Source organism: Vanacampus margaritifer, chromosome 2, assembly GCF_051991255.1.
Source record: "Vanacampus margaritifer isolate UIUO_Vmar chromosome 2, RoL_Vmar_1.0, whole genome shotgun sequence".
Taxonomy (NCBI): domain Eukaryota; kingdom Metazoa; phylum Chordata; class Actinopteri; order Syngnathiformes; family Syngnathidae; genus Vanacampus; species Vanacampus margaritifer.
Genome location: NC_135433.1, coordinates 28,755,683 through 28,775,836, shown reverse-complemented (window position 1 = coordinate 28,775,836; position 20,154 = coordinate 28,755,683). Strand labels below are relative to the sequence as shown.

General features: G+C 39.3%; 1 protein-coding gene across 2 annotated transcripts; it reads left to right on the top strand.

Annotated features, from left to right (window-relative positions):
- Positions 1 to 533: 533 nt before the first annotated feature.
- LOC144044211 (xenotropic and polytropic retrovirus receptor 1 homolog) lies at positions 534 to 19,635 on the top strand. 2 transcript variants are annotated; one of them, XM_077558472.1, is made up of 17 exons: positions 534 to 904; positions 2,026 to 2,077; positions 2,263 to 2,364; positions 2,498 to 2,721; positions 3,611 to 3,760; positions 5,344 to 5,427; positions 6,039 to 6,120; positions 7,540 to 7,629; positions 8,214 to 8,311; positions 9,558 to 9,737; positions 9,917 to 10,082; positions 10,173 to 10,370; positions 11,664 to 11,827; positions 11,919 to 12,058; positions 14,417 to 14,469; positions 14,541 to 14,638; positions 15,145 to 19,635. In XM_077558472.1, the coding sequence occupies exons 1-16, from the start codon at positions 836 to 838 to the stop codon at positions 14,603 to 14,605; spliced, it is 1,917 nt and encodes a 638-aa protein (XP_077414598.1). In that variant the 5' UTR covers positions 534 to 835; the 3' UTR covers positions 14,606 to 14,638; positions 15,145 to 19,635. The 2 variants fall into 2 exon arrangements, with proteins under 2 accessions (XP_077414598.1, XP_077414597.1); XM_077558471.1 differs by having other exon boundaries at positions 14,417 to 14,638.
- Positions 19,636 to 20,154: the final 519 nt, after the last annotated feature.

Genomic DNA, 20,154 nt, shown 5'->3' with positions numbered 1-20,154 from the left:
ATATTGTACAAAGTGCAATTAACACTTTTGGTTTTTTTTCGTTATGAATTTATGAACCAAAACATTAAAAAACACATTATTGTGTCCAAAGGCATCATGTGTCGAGCAGAAGATACTGTACATTGACTTGTCAAAATTGTGCATCTGTTGAAATGATGATCCATTTTTTTTTCTGCCTCACTTGTCCTCATTATGTCATGTCATGATCTGTGTTTTTTTTTTTTGGGTTGGATTTAATGTGATTTTTTGTCATTTATTTGTCATTGGTTTTGGTCTTGGTTTGGTCAGGCGTTCCTGTTTCTCCTATTTATTTTTTATTTTTTGCCTGTCTGCTCATCATGTTTGTCTCCACGATTTACGATAGGTACATCCTCGACGAGCTAAGGCTCCCTCTAGTGGTTATGAGGTAGACACATACTCCACTTCAAAAGGTGGCGGTAATGTTCTTAAAGTTGTTGTTTGTAACCTCCAGAAAAAGTAGTAGAAGAAGTAGTAGAAGAAGAAGAAAAATAAGAAGAAGAAGAAGAAGAAAGAGAAAGAGAAGCCGTAGCCACGAAAGAGGCCATTCCACATAATAATACGATTATTAAACTCCCTGTCTTGCGACATTTTCGCGCTAGATTCAATATTAGTATAATTTGTCAAGACAAGGCACCACTGTCATTTTTCGCGAAAAATGGCGAAATTCGGAGTCCATAGCTTTGCTACTGTGAAAATCAATCATGACTAGAACTAGACGTACACGTTTTTAGATTAGCCATGTTTCGTTTGTCCTAGTGGGTTTTTATTGAGCACTCGATCAGCGGACAGCGACCTGTGGGGGTCAATATATAAAATGAAATTCACAGAGCATCTTTCAGCTCACATCACCCCGGAATGGAGAAAACAGTATATTCAATATGAGGTAAGTCTGCAATACATGCTAACACAAAGCTCATGGTGTGTTGTTTACAAATAATGAAAATGTGTTATTGCAAATTCTATGTCGTTTAATTGTTGAAGAGAATCAATATCTATTTGAAACGACAGTATTTCCGCAATGTTTTCTTTTGCGTTTTCATCATCATCATCATCATCATCTGTCAGCGACTCAGCAGAACCCAGCGTCATGTCACACGCCGCTGAAGTCGAACCACTACCCCAATACATGCTGACTAAGCATGTTATTTTTTGGTGATTAGGGAGTGTTGTGTGATATCATTTAACTGCCGCCATTTAGAGCACTAATATATATTATTTTTACTACGCTAGACCACATTTCGTTTCGATTCTTGCTGCTGCATTAAAAAAAAAACTTGTCTCATATACTGTAGGGGAGGGAGGGGTGTTGTCGTAAGGCTTTGGATTAGCAGGACGCTTCCTGAACCTTTTATTGTCATTTTTAATGTGTCTGAACTATTTTGGAAAATAATCAACGCTATTTTCTACCTCAATATTGCAATTATATTATAGCACTATTTAGGATATTTTTTTCCAAAGTATTTTCAACAGACACAAGCTAGGAAACAATATTTATTACAATAAACAATATCAACTCACTGTATTATATATTTATATACAAAATGCACAAGAGGCTCCAGGTGTATCATCCTTCCAAGAAACGTGCCTCAAGATTACTATGAGGCAAAAAGACAAAGAAGACATATAGAATCATGGCTACAGAAGTATCTAAGATTTTGTGAAATAAATGACTTCCTTTACTGTAAACCAGACTTCCCCAATCCTGGTCCTCAAGGGCCCTAGTCCTGCAGGTTGAACCAAACCATGAATTGTGTTTACTATTGCACCCCTATTCTATACACCTCTTGCCATCACTGTGAGCCCTTCTGTGGAGGAATCTTTTTTGTTTTTTAAACTTCTTGTGTGACCACATGTATGATGTTTAAACCGCCAATAATTTTAGAGGCATCGTTTTTTCAGTGAACCCCAATTTTAGTTTTAAATAAATAAATAAATAAATAAAGACATTGTGTCCCTGAAATAACTCAGCACTGTATTTATAATGTGTTGTTTCTGTATCTTCAGGCTTTCAAAGAGATGTTATATGCTGCTCAGGACCAGGCCCCATCCATTGAAGGTATTCTCTCTCTCTCATGCTAGTTTGGTTCCAGTAATTCTAATGTTCAGCCATGCTCAGGCTTTATGGTTTATTTTGACAAAATTAAATGACAATGACGTCCTACTGTGATATGACATTCATAAAGACATGCCTTGTTCTTCTTATGTATAGCGTTCGCAAATGTTTAATTTCTCTTTCTGTAGTGACAGATGAGGACACCGTTAAAAGATATTATGCAAAGTTTGAAGAGAAGTTCTTCCAGACATGTGAAAAAGAGCTCGCCAAGATTAACACATTTTACTCAGGTAATACATTTTTTATATATATATATAAACATATAATGTACATAATGAAGACAATAAGTGATGCTCATTGTTCCACAATACATTTCATTCTATAAAATGTTATCCCTCAGTTTTATTTTCCTCTATCTTGCAGAAAAGTTAGCTGAGGCTCAGCGGAGATTTGCCACTCTACAAAATGAACTGCAGTCATCATTGGATGCCCAGAGGGAGATTGCAACCAATGGGCGGGGTCTGCGGAGGAGAAAAACAGTGTTTACCTTATCACAGCAAGAGAGATGTAAACACAGGAACATAAAGGACCTTCAGCTGGCCTTTTCCGAGTTCTATCTCAGTCTGATCCTATTGCAGAACTACCAGGTATAGAAACACAAACGGCACTCCAAAATGTTTTGTTTCAGACTTGGTCATCTCTTGAAGTTCAATGATGCCATCATAAAATGTAAATAATTTGTTTATGTTTGAAGAAGGTTAAAACGGATGGGTTCAAATTTCAAAATATAAACAGGCCACAAATAGGTAGCCTGTAACCCTGAATAATGAAAAGTGGTTATTGTGTCTTGTCAGCTGCAATTATTATTATTATTTTTTTTAATTCATTTTAAAAAAAAATTAGAATTTCTTTGTTAACGCTGAAAAGCTGAAGTTTTTATTTTAATGTAGAAGGTGAAAAATGTAATGGATCAGTCGAGAAATGTAAAAGAGCTTGGACGTCAGAGATGTCAAAGTAATAATAGCATGTGTCTGAATTCCGCAAATACTATGTGGACTTGTGTACGTGGCAGAAGACGCATCTGCAAACACAAATGCACACCACCCCCATTGCTTAGACAACCGCACCAAGCAATCAATTAGTTGCTGCTTATCATTGGCTTAACGCTGTTAGCTAATTCTAATCAGTGCATGCAGCAAGACCCGGTAGAGCTCTGCTTACTTTCCAGCTTTGATGTCGTAATTCACCCCTCCGGGCCCAGACTGACAATGACTGGCGCTTGAGTGAAACCAACAATGGCTAATTTTACCCTACTTAACTGCGGAATGTTGTTGTGCAGAATCACCTGCTCACAGAAACATTTCTGAGATAGAAAGATAACTAGTTGGCAAATTTCACAATTGATGAGTGTGCAGGCATTGAGGAGACCCAACTATTTGTACTGTAAAAACAATAACAATTCATTTTTCCACATTGAATGTTTTTGCGCTTACGTGACACTGAAGTCGCTCTCTCTCATTCTATACATGTCTGCAGAACCTGAATTTCACAGGCTTCAGAAAGATCTTGAAGAAACATGATAAGATTTTGGATACATCACGCGGTGCTTTTTGGAGAGTCGCCCACGTTGAAGTGGCTCCGTTCTACACTTGCAAAAAAATCACGCAGCTCATATCTGAGACTGAGGTAAACAGATTCCCTATAATCACAAGCAATTGAAAAAAAAGTGACCGTAAGATCGGTGGGGTCCTTTTTGTTGTCATCGCTGTCCCAATTATGTGACGTTAAACACTACACTTGCTGAAAAACACCTCCGTTCCAACGTTGTCGCTACAGAAACCTCATTAATCCAGAGTACAGGCACACCACAGGGCTGTATGCTCAGCCCCGCTCCCTTCACCCTCTACACACAGGACTGTTCTGCTATTCATCCAACAAATATGACTGTGAAGTTTGCGGACGACACCACCATGCTGGGTCTCATATCAGACAATGATGAGACCCACGACAGAGAGGACAGACTGGTGTTCAGACAATAACCTTGTCTTGCACACCAGCAAGACCAAGGAGGTTATTGTGGAATTAAGGCGATCAAGGAGGATGGAACACGCCCCTCTCCTCATTCATGGGGAGGAGGTGGAGCAAATAGATAACATCAAGTTCCTAGGAATCCACATTACATCTGACCTCACTTGGTCCATACACACGCAGCACCTGGTGAAAAAGGCCTAACAAAGGCTCTTCTTCCTCAGGAAGCTTAAAAGAACTGGACTCTCACCTTAGTTCCTAAAAAAACGTATACAGAGCCACAATAGAGACCATCCTCTGTTTAGGTGCAACAGTGTGGTATGGGAGCTGCTCTGCACAAGACAGGAAGGACTTGTCCCGGGTAGTGAAAACGGCACAGAGAATTGTGCCGAAAGCTGCTGGAACAAAAATGTTGTTATGCTTGCATAATGACAATACAGTACATATTCTTGATTCTTGAGATGGGTGGCCCAGCCTGAACAGGGCCATATCCTATTTAGTCACTTGTTATAAAAACAGTAATTAGTCAGCCCTAAATATCGAATTTGAGGAGGAATCTGATTGGAATCAGATATACCTGCAGTCTAAATGCAATCATTGATAACCATTGATTGTTTTTGCATTGTTGGTCTCCAATTATTGACAGCCCCGACATCAGCTCAAATAGACTTGAAACTAAATTTGGGAGGGGAAATGGAGATGATTATTTGAGTTTATAGTCCCTGTAATGTAAAGATAAAAATGTATTCTAAATTTGACACACCACAAATAAGAATGTTGTTAACAAGTCTGACACGTTTTAATAAAGAGAAAAATCGTAAAGTGCTGTATGTAAAATGAGGCTTCAGAATCGTGAGTTGGTCACCGAATGATTCCCGAGCGCGGCCCCTGCTGCTGCTCACCGCTCCCTTAGGGGATGGGTCAAATGCGGAGAATGAATTCCGCCCAACTTAGGTGGGTGTGACAATCAGTGGTACTTTAACGCGCCCCACACAACTTTATCAATCAAATTTGTTTGTATGTCCTGCATATGCCTACACATCCCTGTACACTCCGGTGGCTGGAATATATCCCACCAATTTGTCATGGGGCTTTTCCACACCGTGACGTGGTGCTTGCCAACATTTAGCTTGCGGGCTAACAGGCTTCCAGATGCCGCGGACTCACTAGAAGGAACGTTAACGATGCTCACATGATTCAGCCTGTGACTCACACCATAGAACCTTGTTGCTGTCTTTCAGGCATTGGTCACAACAGAGTTGGAAGGTGGTGACAGGCAGAAGGCCATGAAGAGACTTAGAGTTCCTCCCTTGGGAGCTGCACAGGTGAGACACCGATAATGTAATGTATACTCTGGGTAAGGCTGCATGAAATGACAATTTTTGACACCAAAAAATACAATGAGGTCAAAGGTTGGAATTCCATTCTGGGATGGAGGATGACCCCTGATTTGTTCATATGACCCAAACAAGTTTTCACTCTTGTTTTTATTTTTTACATTTTTCCTTTTTGTCGTAATGTTATATTATCATCATCATCATCATCATTTTTGAATCTATTTTCCAATTTTATTGGGTTTTATTATTCTTCGGTTCTTCCAGTGTTCCTCTGAGGGAGCCCTCTGCCCCGGGAGCGGTGGTTTGCTGCGGCTGTCTTGGTGCTGTCCTGTGGGGCCCGGGTGAAAGTTGGGTATCCTTCCCACACCTCCGCTGGGCACCTTGGCGGTTGTGGGCGATGTGCTGCTCTCGGTGCAGATGGCTCCTCTAGTGATGTTTCCTCTCCTGATGTGTACCCAGACATATTTCCACAAGTTATTTTGGATGGTCCAGATGCATCCACATAGAGTACTAACTGAATGATTTATGTCTGTTCCGTCTTGTTTTTGTGTTTTGATCTGTTATATTGTGTTCCTTATACTGTTTCTGTCTTCTAACAGCCCGCTCCTGCTTGGACCACCTTCAGAGTTGGACTTTACTGCGGTGTTTTCCTCGTCTTAGTGGTCACTGTTATTATTACAGGTATTACACACACCATTGGAATTACTGTATTTGCTGCAGTGCATTGTAGTATTCTAAAGAAGGCATAAATACACAATCCTTGACTCATTTTACGCTTTTTGGGATTTAATTGTTAAAGGGCGGTTTTAATGCATGCTTGATTCTGGTTATTTCACAACAACAAGAAGCAACAAAAATACTATTGTACTAATCGTTTGATGGACTATTGTAATAATTACATCGTAAATGGATATGTGTAACTCATAAAATTGAACATAAAAAAACTGTAGTACATAGATGTTTGTGTTTCAAATTGTCTCTTTAAAAATCTGCTTCTCCACCATCTTTATCTGTTTGTGTCCTTAAAAGGCATCCTTGCAGCCAACACTCCACTTAAAAAACGTAGACGCCACATTGGCGAGGGTTGGTCCCCCGCATATGATACTGTAAATCGATAGGCCACTTCATTCTGTGACTGTAGTTTGTTTGCCTTATTTGAAACTTGCTTGCCAACCTTTACAACATTTATGACAAACACGTTTGTAGCTTTGTGTTAAAAATCAATTTATATGGACTGCAACAAAATTATTTTAACCTGTGTGCATTAGTCAAACTTGGAAACTTGGAAATGTAGCTTGTATTACTACTAGTGTTCTGCTCAAATGTTACATTCATAATTGTGTTTCTTTTGTTCTTTATTCAAATGTTATTAGGTCCAACATCATGATGCAAATTGTGCAAATCAGCTAAACAAAAACTTTATTAAACATACATTCAAGTAAGAAAAAAGTATTTCATTTAATTGCAAAAATCAGCAAAGTAGGAATACTTCGGTAAAAAAAAAATGTTTTCAAACCAGCAGTAAATTGGTGGCGAGAAAATAGTCATGAATTTTAATGCATCCAATATAATATAACATTCTGCACCTCTTTTTTTTTTAGACCTCTTTGGGGTTTAATTGACCCATGGTCGAAAGTGTTGAACTAAAAAAAAAAAAAAACTTCAGTCAGCAACTACACTTTAATTGTGCTTTAATCTTTTTGCTTATTAGCATGCAGGGAAATGTCTACATTTTGAATATTTAAATAACAACGTGACACTTGTCAAAAAAATAGCAGGTGAAACAAAGGGGTCGAGGAGAATTGTGGAGAAATAATAATTATACAGTTTTACTCTAAAAATATTTTTTTATGACCAGGTTTTCGATGGGCAATATCAAACAAAAAAAGGCCCCCAAAAAGCTGACACTAAAAAACTCAATTTCTCCGCAACCCTTAATCTAATCTTCAAAATTCATACTTCTTTGTGCTCAGAATAACTTGACGATTTCAACCAGAATTTTGACAGACTGTCAGTTTTGTCACAGTTAATTAAATTAAGCTTTAGAAAGCCGTTTAATTTTTTTTGTCCATACCTTTAATTCCGTACACCTTTTTTCAGGAGCTGTCATGTTTCCCATCGCTGACGTTTGGCCAATGATCAGAATTTACAGAGGAGGCTTCCTATTAATAGAATTTCTCTTCCTCTTAGGTAAACACACACACACGTTTGTTTGTTTTTAAAGTTTGTTTGTGGGGCCATCTCATTGACATAACACATTTCCTAGCCCCTTTCCCTAACCCCAACCATCAAATATGATTGCCTACCCCTATTTCTTACCTTAACCTCAACCATAACCCAATTCAAACCTAAAGTCTTGACCCTCAGAAATAGGTCTAAACTTGTGGGGCCCAGCAAAATGGCCCCACATGGACGGGTGGGCCCCACAACTCTGTGAAATCCCGAAATGTTGGCTCCACTATGTATCAAAAACAAGACCACACACACGCGGGTGTGCGCGTGTCACACATATGGGTTGAGTTTCAATAGATGTCTGTATTCACCATGTGGATAAATTTCCTGTTCTAATGAAAAGCAAAACTGCCAGAAAGCTGCGTTTGTTGAATTATATTTTTGTGATCATGATCTTGAATGCATTGTGTTGCTTGCTTCTTATGGAATTGATTTTATTACTATTACTGCTGGTGACTAGCTTCATACACATAATGCTAGTAAGGTAAATGATTATGAATACATATTTTCTCACATGCATTTGTTTGTTAATGATGTTCTAGGTATTAACACCTATGGATGGAGGCAAGCTGGAGTCAACCATGTTCTTATATTTGAACTCAATCCCAGAAATAACCTATCCCATCAACATCTGTTTGAGGTTTGTACAAGCACACATGCGTGATTAAAAATTGTATTCTACTATATTGTGATGTTGATTTGAATTTGATTACTTGTTCAATACCCTAAACATGCATTGCACTTGAAAAAGAATTGCTTTAAAATGTTTTAGAATATTTGTTGTGGAGTGATTTTCTTGTGCGGCTAAAAAAGCTGCTAGCTAAAAGCGGCTAACAAGAGTAGCTAGTGGGTGATGCTAGTAAAAGCTAACAAGAGCAAAGCAGAGGGAGACGAGCGGCGGGAATCCGAATCACAGGACTCAGCGATGGCCACCTGCAGGCCTCAGCGGTGGTCGACCTATTGGGTCCACCACTAGCTGTAAGCACCACCAGAGGCTAACTATGTTCGCGAAGTTCTCCTATAAGGGTATCAGTAGCAAAAAGATGGTGGTGGAATATGTCAGCCTCCTGTAAAGTGCGGCGCGACCAATGTGTAATATAGCTAGCCATTACTAGACCTCTATGATTACAGTATATAAAACTGTTGATGTGATGGAACATACTTTTTTTCAACAGATTGATGAAAGTGTTATTTTTAATTGAATTAGTTCACCACTAGATGGCACACATGTCACATTAAGAAAAAAAATCCAGAAAATGCAACGGATGAGGAAAGAGTAGTATTTTCTATTTACCAATAAACATTGTACTAATTATGCTCTGGGTATTTACTATTTAACAACACAGAGCCATGGGTTGCCTACCCCTGGTTTAGGAAAATGGAATAACCAGGGTTGGGGAATCCAGGTCCAGAAAGTAAAAGGCCTGCCAGAGATTGGATTTAGCCACAGGTGCTTCTACCTAACTGCCAGGTAAACCTGTGGCTAAAGTCAAACGGTTTTACGGTTTCTCTCTGAACCCGGATCCCCCAACCCTGGGAATAACACTTGAAACATACTACAGATTGTTTATATTTAACATCAAGGGGAGTACAAGTTTTACTACTTTATGTGAGCTTATTTTGTTGTAATTCTGTCAAATTACTGCAAATCCTGTATTTAAAACGTTGCTCTATTTAACCAAATACTTCAGAATGTAATTTGAATGTCGTTGCGACATAGTTACTGCCAACATGTCATTTAACCTGCAAAGACACACAAACAAGACTTTTGAACTTGCTGTTATAGACATTCAAATTCATCATGGCATCACAAAAGACGGTGATTGCTAACGCAAATGAAATCATGACAGTAGTTGATTTGGCTGATTTTGTCTTTTTGTCTTCAGATTGCAGGCCTTTTGGGAGTGTTGTGGTGTGTCAGCCTGCTGTCCTGCCTATTTAGTGACAGCATTCCAGTGCCAATGCAGGCCAATCCTTTGGCTCTTTATGGCGTCTTCATTCTTTTCCTCATCAACCCATTCAAGACCTGCTACTACAAGTCACGCTTCTGGCTTCTCAAACTTCTGGTAACATCACTCACTATCACAAAATGTTGAATGTAAACGAAACAATATGCAGATTCAACTTTGAAGTGTGATTTAGATTTCGTTCTGTTCATCGGTTTGAAAGAATCACCTATCACAAGCATCTAAAATGTTACTTGGGGTAAAAAGAATAGCACCATTGTCCTTATTTTCTTCCACAGTTTCGGGTTATGACTGCACCATTCCATCGTGTTGGCTTTGCAGACTTCTGGTTGGCTGACCAGTTAAACTCTTTGGGAGTTGTTTTGTTAGATATAGAGTACATGATCTGTTTTTACAGTTTTGAACTTGACTGGAAAAAACACGATGGACTCATCAACAGTGAAGGTGAGGTCAATTGCAATGAAATAATGAAATTGTATAGTTTGCCAGCAATCCAATCTTATTGTAACAAGATTGAAATGTCATCCTGCTCAGGTAACGATGTGTGTAATACCTACTCCTATGGCGTCCGTGCAGTGGTTCACTGTCTTCCTGCTTGGTTCAGATTCATCCAGTGTCTTCGTCGTTACCGGGACACGAAAAGGGCCTTCCCTCACCTGGTTAATGCTGGGAAATACTCTACTTCCTTCTTTGTTGTAACTTTTGCTGCTCTCTACAGCACACATAAAAAAGGTATCATTAAGACAGTTTCACACAGATTGATGACGACAATATACAGTAGGAAATGTAACACTAACATTTCAAAATTTTATAACACAATTCCATTATGGTGACGTAAATTACGTTCAGTCAGACACATCACTTGTTTTTGATTTTTCATGACCAAACAAAAGGTTTATTTCTATTTAAATGGGAAGTCAACCCCCCCCAAATTATTTTCGACAATAATATGTTCTATGCAGTCTAAATATGGTATTCTGGTTAATATTGCGTTAGTGGAATATGAGTTAAGCAGCTAAATTCATTGATGTCATCTTCAGTCAACACCAAGTGGCAAAATGGCCATCCCGTGATGGATAAAAACGGCTGGATTTTGCTTCATAATTCTTCTTCCACAAATGTAATATTAATCAGAATGTCATGTTTAGGTGAGCAAGGTCACATGTAACATATTGTCTAGAAATGTTTACGGTTGACTTCCACTTTAAAGATTGTTAAACTTATACTGTAATACATATACACCAATCAGCGGATCGTTCCCTTTGACTATTCTGTATCAGAGACTAGTCTGATGGATGTAGTTTAGAATTCTCTGAAACAAAGTTTCCTTATAATGAAATAAAAATTTAGTTGATGGGAAAAGGCTATTTTAAGTAAATATTTTAGCCCGCATCATGCACTATTAGGCTTTTGTTCTATGTTGATAGTCTTACAATGGAATCAGTTCAAGAAAACTGGAGGGGAGGGGAAAAAAACTTTCAACAACAAGCTTCATTGATGTCAATCATTTTAGGTGAATTTGAAAAAGTACGAGGCAGTCGTCCTATTATTCCATTCTCATGTGCCAATACCACTGGCGGCGAAACAGCCCCAGAGTATGAAGTTGCCACCACCGTTCTAGCCATGTCCAATAGCTCAATTTTAGTCTTGTCTGACCATAAAACATTTGAACAAGCGCCATTCATATTTTTTATGTAGACAGCTACCAATTTTAGTCAATGATGAGGTTTTTCAGCCTCACAGTAGTGAGTTTCTTTAAGGTTGTGCTTATAACTGCTAGCCAACGTAATCCGTCTGCTCTGAAAGATTGACTTGGTAATCAAAATTTTAGTTTAATTATGACAATATTCTATTTTGATTATTAGCCTAAATTCTACATTAAGACTATATGAGTAAAAACCTGACTGATTTACCTGTTTCCAATTACCAAAGGCTTATTCGCAATCCGCATTCTGAATCCTCATATAACAAAAATGTTCGTGTGCTTTCTGCCAATCTGACCGACTACTTATGTTGTCTCCTCAGCTCAATCATATGATGCCAAGATCTTCTTCTACTTATATATCACATGCTTGGTGGTCAGCTCTTGCTACACACTAATCTGGGACCTGAAGATGGACTGGGGCCTTTTTGACCGCAATGCTGGAGAAAACACCTTTTTGAGGGAGGAGATCGTCTACCCACATAAGGTCTGTTTACAACTATTGCTTCTTCTGTCTATGGGCACAGAGTGCCTGACCGCAGTCTGTTGATGCACAAAGTCTTTGTTTCTTTCTGTAGGCTTATTACTACAGTGCCATAGTGGAGGATGTACTGTTGCGATTTGCATGGATTTTGACCATCTCCCTCAGCACAGTCTCCAGTGTTCATGGCATCTCTGACATACTGGCAACTGTACTGGCCCCAATGGAGGTCTTTAGGTATGTAGCTATCCATCCATGTTGTGGTATGTTTAAGGAAGTACTCCTTCAGTGCCTTCATACCTGTAGTTTGCTTTTTCTCATCCAAATTATTTGATGGGTTTAAAATCAATTTCTGTGTGTCCCCGGTTCAGCTTGTCTTCACAAATTTGTGTCACAACAAACCACGTGATGTTGCATTCTTGGTTTATGGTCACAATTTTTTTATTTTTGCACTAGTGATTAATATATGAATAAAGCAGCACAAGTCGTCACAGGTCGTCACCATTAAAGATAGCCACCATCTTGCACAAGGAAACAGAGAGACTAGAAATGGACCAAGAAAAACTTGTAGCATTATAGTGTTGTATTATAATTTGTGGGCTTATGGGGATGAGTGCAGTGTGTGTGTGTGTGGACCAGGATGGCAGGAGTAATTACTTCTTGGCTCTTCTTGACAGAGGCAGAAGCTTATTACTGTGCTCCCTCACTTCCCTAACATTTCCTGCTTGCTGGCTTTGTCTTGTGTAGTCTTTTTGTCTAAAACTATCACCCGAGCCTCATGCTGTATTTTCTCTGAAATCGAAATTATGGACTTTATCAGATGGCCCTTCAACTCAATTGACCAAGTATTCTTGAAGTACCGGTATTTTATACCGGATAATAGGCTGACGACGAATCACGGCTCACCTGTTTCTTGAAGCTGAGCCGTGATTGGTCGTTACCCTCAGCAACTCTTATGTCATTTTGAGTTGACCGCAAGTGACAAAACGGCCACCCACGAGATGGATACAGCTGACGTGTGTATGAAGAATCAATCATCATCAGCTTGATTCAAATTCCTTTTATTATTTTTGGGCAGGTATAGATGTTAATATTTTATTATTGGGGCTGTACTCAACAATTAACTGCCACATCTCGGCAAGCTACATTGTTTTTGTATAAAACGCTGTGATTTATTTTTTATTTTATTTTTGGTTCTTCATTGTCCCACTAATTTCTGAAAGCACTGCTACTTGTTTATTATTAGGACCTCACTCTGACTGCAACCCCCCAAAAAAATGAGCTGTTAGTTCAAATAAAGACAAATATCATGTAGCAATTTCCACATTTATTTAGAAGTATATTTTAATTAGGTATCATTTTGTACTTTCTACAAGACTTGTATAGCTTAACAGAAAAAAAGTTACAAACAGCTACTGAAAGTTGTTTTATTTTTCACATTGAGCAGATGCCTTATTTTTTTTTTACAGCGCGGTTAGACCCGTGCTGCTCGCGACACTATACGACAGAGCTGCGTGCCCGTAGTGTTTGCCAGCCCTTGTAAAAGCATAACAAAACATGTAACTATAGTGTTGACATATTTAGCAGATAGCAACAATTCTGCCTTGCTGAGTTGGACTCTTCAGAAAAAAGGGTTTATTAAAATTGGAGATAGTGTTGCAAATTCCGACATATTCTGTGTACCTTAAACGCATCAGTAGTTGTAGCAGAAGCTGTACACGCGAGGAGATTTTTGCCGCGGCGAAAGTTTGATGGGAAGGATCATGGTCTTTATGAAACTGAGGGTGACATCATCCTTGCGTCCTCAGAGCCAACTGCGCCCAAATGTCAGACTTCATTGTAGTTGCTTGGCTGATTCCAACTTGTGTCACTACATTTCAATTGAAGCTAGGCTAGCACGCAGCATGCTCTGTGATCATGTCGACAAGATCTATCAAATAAAGGTATTGGTTTTGCTTAAGTTTTCTGCATTCTATGACCTTGGCGTTTGTTTACTGTGAGTGAGACTACGTAAATAAAAACGGAACGACCAAACCCGTGAAGCGGCGAGCGAATGAGAGCGCGTCAGGTAGTATGACGTCATCCAAGGATACCGAAATAACAATTGGTTCTATGTAAATTATGTTGCTGAATTTTAGTTTTGAAAGGCAAGAAAATTACTTCCACAAACCCCAAAAATAAAATAACTAAATAAATGGACAAAAGGGCACTTTGGGCATCCGTGCCAAAAAGTGCCCGTGCCCTGGCGCCCATATTTTGTATTCTAAATTTTACATTTGTCTAGCCTGGCGAAGGGCCTACTTTTAATCTCATTGTACATGTTTATAGCCAGTGACAATAAAGGCCATCTATTGTATAAGGCTTTGCTCTGCACGTCACATCATCTGTCCTTAAAATTTCCCACCAATTTTGACCTTTCATGTTTGTTGTTGCCTTGAGACAAGTTTGATACAATTTTGTCACTAGACAGGTCTGAGAAGCTGCTCTGCTCCTCCCCTTAAACTTGGACTTGAGATGTGTTGTATTTAGCAATAGGCAAGGATCAACAACTTGAAACAATAGAACACTGTCACATCTGTGATGTCTCTATTCCAGGCGTTTTGTGTGGAACTTCTTCAGGCTGGAGAATGAACATCTGAATAACTGTGGTGAGTTCAGAGCTGTCCGAGACATTAGCGTGGCTCCACTAAATGCTGATGACCAGACCCTGCTGGAGCAGATGATGGATCAAGAGGATGGAGTCAGGAACCGACAAGGCAAAAAGAGCTGGAAACGGAGCTATAGCATGAGTCTACGTAGGCCAAGACTTGCATCACAGTAAGTCTTCCGATAGATACATGTACATATTTTGCCGGTAAACATTATCAACATACAAAGTGATAGTGAGGCATATTCATTTCGGGCTAATATTCTTGTTGTTTGTTGCATCATTATTATTTCTGACAAACACAGACTGTCATCTCGGTCAGCTATTTGGCGTGGCGGCCATGTTGGTGGTGGCCATCTTCTCATCAAGGCTTTTTAAATCTTTACATCTAAACATGTTGATGATTGTATTTTCATCCTACCTTAAACTCCCCACCCCCTGATGAATATATAGAATGTTGGAAGGCCAGTAACTCTGGGAAACTAGTAGCTGGTGGTGGCTGGTAAGCAAAAACGCTGATATCAGGCCTTGGGTATGATGTACCAGCAGTTTCGCCCCAATAATGCATCTTTAAGTTTTTGGATTTGTTAATGTTATACGTCAGAGGTAATGCATGTATATAGACTTAACAATGCCATTTCCAGCCTCCCAATTTCTGTTTGTCCTTGTCCTCCAGATCCAAGACCCGCGATACCAAGGTTCTGATAGATGATACAGATGACGACTCCTGACATCAGGCCACGCCCCTTGCCTGGGTCCAGAATTTATTCAAAGGAGGAAACGCTTCCTCCTAAGCAAGGAATTACCCAGCAAGTTGGGCGTTGAACTCAACTGACTCTCATGCCTATGGAAACCTCTCAACGCGTGAGCCTCTGCACAGGTTCCGCACTATTTCAAAAGAGAGTGAACACAATTGAGAGTGAAAAGCTGTCACTCCGTACTCTGACCTGTAATTTACCTTCACTTATAAGCTTCAAGATTCTTACCTCACCCTACTTGTGAGCGGAACCACTATCCATGTCATCAAGATGTCTTAAATGACACCCACTCCTCAACATTCCTCACCTCCATTCCTCCAGTTTGGCATGAACAATCCAGGTTTTTGGAACCTAAGCAGACTATACAGACATGAGGTGACGGTGCTCCACTTGGAGCTCTGCTACCGTTTAGGCAGAGAATGACTTCGAAGGCACTCCTGCTATGGACCACAAATTGCACCTGAGTTGATGTCTGTCTCAGGTTCATACATCCTTTACACACACACCATAGAAGATTGCATATTTGAGGAAGATGTTACTTTTATTTTTGTTCACCTTCGCAGATTTAATATGGATGGAGAATATGAACAACACAAACATTACAAATAGCAATTACTTGTAACTGCGGTTATGAGTCGGAAATGGACAAAGTTAGATTGAGGTGTAGAAATGTTTTTTTTTTCTAAATGTTCATTATAATTCCAGGAACATCTTCTTCCTAGCTTTCTAAACACCCGGTGATGTGTGAAATCATATACAGGTATACATAAGTCTATAAGTGTATTAGTTGAATATCTGTTACATGCTGTTTCTGTGACTGTAAGCAAATTTCTTTAGAAGTGTGTTTTTTTATAATGTTACAGTTTAACAAATGAAATGTGTCACTTTTATGTAAAGGATGTTACCTATTTTTATAGGTCGCATCTGGGTTGTTATCATTTTTATTATTTTTTTCATTAGTAGTAATAGTACATTACTATTACTATTGTTACAATTTTTATAGCACCTTTCAAGGGCCATAGGACCACTTTGATTTAAAGTTACTTGTATTCAACCAGCATTTTTTTCCTGGATTGCAAATGACACAGGTGTCTCCCAGAAGATAAAAGGATGTTATTCAAAATTATTTTATACCCTTCTCAAAAATCAATAGAAAAGTCTTTATTGGCTATTACAGCAAACAAAACACATCCTATAGTTCAGGCTTCACCAATTGCAGTCCTCACGGTCCGGAGTCCTGCATGTTTTAGATGTTTCCGCCCACGAGCACACCTGATTCATATAATCAGCTCATCAGCATGCCTGATAACAATCCTCATTTTTAGTATCAAGTGTGTTGGTATGCAGAAACATCTAAAACCTGCAGGACTCTGGACCTCGAGGACCGGAATTGGTCTGCTATAGAAGCTGATCAGTTTTTTTTTTAATTTTTTATTTTTTATTTTTTATTTTTTATTTTTTTTTACATGTCTTGGCTGATATTTTTGCCATCTCATCTTTAGCAATGAGCTCCATCTCTTTCCAGTTGGAGGGTTTTCTTGTCATCTCAGCCCCCCCCCCCATAGATTATGAACCAAATTCAAGTCTGGGCCACTGCAAAATGTTAATATTTTTGCCGATGAACCATTTCTTAACCACTTTGACTGTTTTGGGATTTTTTTCATGCTCCAATGGTGCCTAAAACCAAATTTCACCACAGACTGCCCAATGTTGTTTTCTCTTTCTTTTTTTTTCATGGTGCTGTTTACTGTGATTAGGTAGTAGGTGCCTTGGTCCATGGGCTGAAAAACACCCACAAAGTCTTGTACAACTTTCTATTATCTTCTGGGAAACACCTTTGTTCTTTCCAATCCAGGAAAAAAAAATGCTGGTTGAATACAAGTAACTTTAATTCAAAATTCCCCGGGGGTATGAATAATTCCATGCTTGGCACCCCTGCAGGATGAAGATGACCAGGGTGATCAAAGATCACCACTGCCAAATGGACATTTGGAGGTCACATTCCACCCCAATGTTTCGTGCCCGTGTGGAATTCCATGACTTCCACCACGCGTGTTCACGAAGCTCAGAATCTTTCTGCCTGCATCTTGATTAAATTCACCAAAACCATGTTACACCTTCTGTGCCAAAACTTAGATCTGGTTCCAGCAGAAGTAAAGTTTAGTCTTCCAATCACCAAATTTTCAAGTGTGTCAAAGAAAAGGCCCTCGTTCTGCCGAAATGCCCAGCATGGCGCAGAGCCTTGTGCAAAATTCTAAAACGCGCTAAACAATGCTTTCACCAGCATGAAAATCAGAATGTGCCAGCTCTTAGGCTGGACCGCAGCTGTGCTGTCTCCGAATATGAGAACCTCTTGTCTTTCTACATAAAAGCGGACAAATACTAACACAATTTCTCAGTTCATGTTGTCCCACCCTTAACTTTATGAATGGTCATCTGAGTCACTAGTTACATTTTTTTTGTGCCATTTGTAAATAAGATGTTTTTTGTTTGGATCATGTCGTGCTTGCTGACACAGGCATGGTAACCTCAGAAAGGCGTCAGGTGCCGTGCCTGGTTTTCCCACCAAATCTCGTGTTTTTGCATTTGTCTTTGAATGATCAGCTTTTCTTTCTGGTGACAAATATCCATCCATTTTCTTCTGCTAATCCGGGTTGGGTCGCGGGTTCAGCAGGGACGCGTAGAAGCCTCATTCAGCTCTTCCGCAGGGATCGCAAGGCGTTCCCAAGCCAACTGGGTGACAGTCTCTCCATTGTGTCCGGGGTCTCCTCCCAGTGAAACGTACCCTAAACACCTCACCCTGTGAATGCAGAAGAGTAGCGACTCTATTCTGAGTCTACCCCCGGATGACTAAGCAACTCATCCTACTTTTAAAAGACAGCGTTGACATCCCTGCAGAGTAAACCCATTTCGCTCACTAGTATCCATGATCTTGTTCTTTTGGTCAACAACAGCTCGTGATATGAGGGTAGGACCAGATTGACCGGTAAACCGGCTTCATCATGACAGGCGGGTACAGAGTCTGCATCACTGCAGAGTCAGAACGAGCCGCCTTTCGATCTTCCGCTTCATTCTTCCCCCAAGATACTTAAACTCCTCCAGCTAGGGCAGTATCTCAATCCTCCAGTCATCCTCCAGGAGCCTGAGGTGCGAGTTGAAACTCTTTCTGAGAAGGGACTCCTGATATTCTCAGCAGACCCGATACAATACGCTTGGGTCTGCCAAGTTGGACCGGTATCTTCCCTGTCCAACTGCACCAACATACCACCAGGGGTGATCTGTTGACAGCGCCTCCCCGAGTGTCCAAGACATGCAGCCCAAAGTCTGCATCCTAGGATGTCCTGGTGCACATGTGGACACCCTTATTTCTCAAGTCTCAATAACTATGGTGGGTGACTATGTCATTATTTTACCAGTGCTTTAGCTTTGGTCCTTTGGGGCATAAAGGCAAAAGCAGTACTTTGACTTAAATTCTTTAAAAACTAGTACAATCTCTCCTCCACGAGACTACAGGTACTACAAAATCAATTTTAATCATTCCTGATTCAGTGTCATGTTTGATTCCATTTTTTTTTTAAATTGAAGTCGTTGGCAGTTCTGTTTTCCGTGGAGCGTTTTTATTTTACATGAAGTGTTTGTTTCTAATGAATAAAATGCAATCAATGTCAATATAATGATTTTGATAGTGATGTTGTGAATCTGCAATTAAATGTCCAGCACCTGCTTCAGTAAAGATAGAAATACACTAGAAACATGAATGTCACTTTCCGTAAACGACTTGTGCTACTGTTCCTTTTTTTTTTTTTTCAGGTAGACCAAGCAACATTTACAGCAGGGGTGAGCAATTTCAGTCCTTGAGGGCCGGAGTCCTGCAGGTTTTAGCGGTGTTCCTCCTCCAACACACCTGATTCCAATGACAAGGATCGTTATCAGACTTATGCAGAGCTTGCTGATAAGATGATCATATGGATCAGGTGTGTGGAAGAAGGGAAACATCCAAAACCTGCAGGACTCATAATACAGCAGAAACATAAATCTACCCTTTTACATTATTAACGGTTTTATTTGTGTTTAATACCTTCAAATCTTTGAGCTGACTTTGGGCTAGCAATGTCTTGTCTCTTTTAATGGCTTCCTAAAAAGAATGAGTACTGAACTTGTGATCCATGAGTCCCGTGGCTCATCTGCCTCTCATTCACCATCGGTAGCGGGATAAACGAAATGTTTCCATGAAGCAAATAATTTATATTTTATTTCTGGTGCAATTTTTTATTTGTTTTTTAAGGCAGTGCAAAACATATGTCCTGTTTTTTTTAAGATAACATTCTGTAACATTGATGGCAATAATAGATGTGCAAAGTAAGATTATCATCTTGTTATGACGTCTTCAGATAAAGATTAAACCCAGATCACTGTCCATTTTAATATTTTCTTTTATTTATGTTGATTTTAAATATCAGCGATAAGCGGTTAGCAATTTTTCTACTTGACACAAATGTTTAAAAGTACGATGCACTCATCTCCAACAATCTTTTCATATGATCACTACATTTCCGTCGCACATTATCAAAGTGTGAGTTATTTTAGAGATTTTATTATAGTCATATAGTTTTATTATGCAGTGTTTAGCATTTGCTTTCACTTGCATATACATTGCTTGTAGGCTGCAGATGATGAATATAGAATATGATTTTGCATTTGATTTTATGGGGAAAAACATCTTACAACACAGACAAGGCATAGGATGGGCAACGTGTTGGAACAGAATGACAATTTTAGGGACATTTGAATTTTGGTTCCACTGTAAAAACTGTGTGTGTGACAGAATATGCCATAAGCAACGGATGAAAAACTGAATAAGCTTCATTTGCTACGTCTGACATAATTGTTTTTAAAGAGGAAGTCAAGTCAAAACATCTCTTTACAAT

Bases quoted from the DNA above. Each gene is read 5' to 3' on its own strand.
- LOC144044211 (XM_077558471.1), top strand. From the start codon at position 836: ATGAAATTCACAGAGCATCTTTCAGCTCACATCACCCCGGAATGGAGA. The intron at 905-2,025 runs GTAAGTCTGCAA...CTGTATCTTCAG, and splicing joins AACAGTATATTCAATATGAG to GCTTTCAAAGAGATGTTATA. The intron at 8,312-9,557 runs GTTTGTACAAGC...TTTTGTCTTCAG, and splicing joins CCCATCAACATCTGTTTGAG to ATTGCAGGCCTTTTGGGAGT.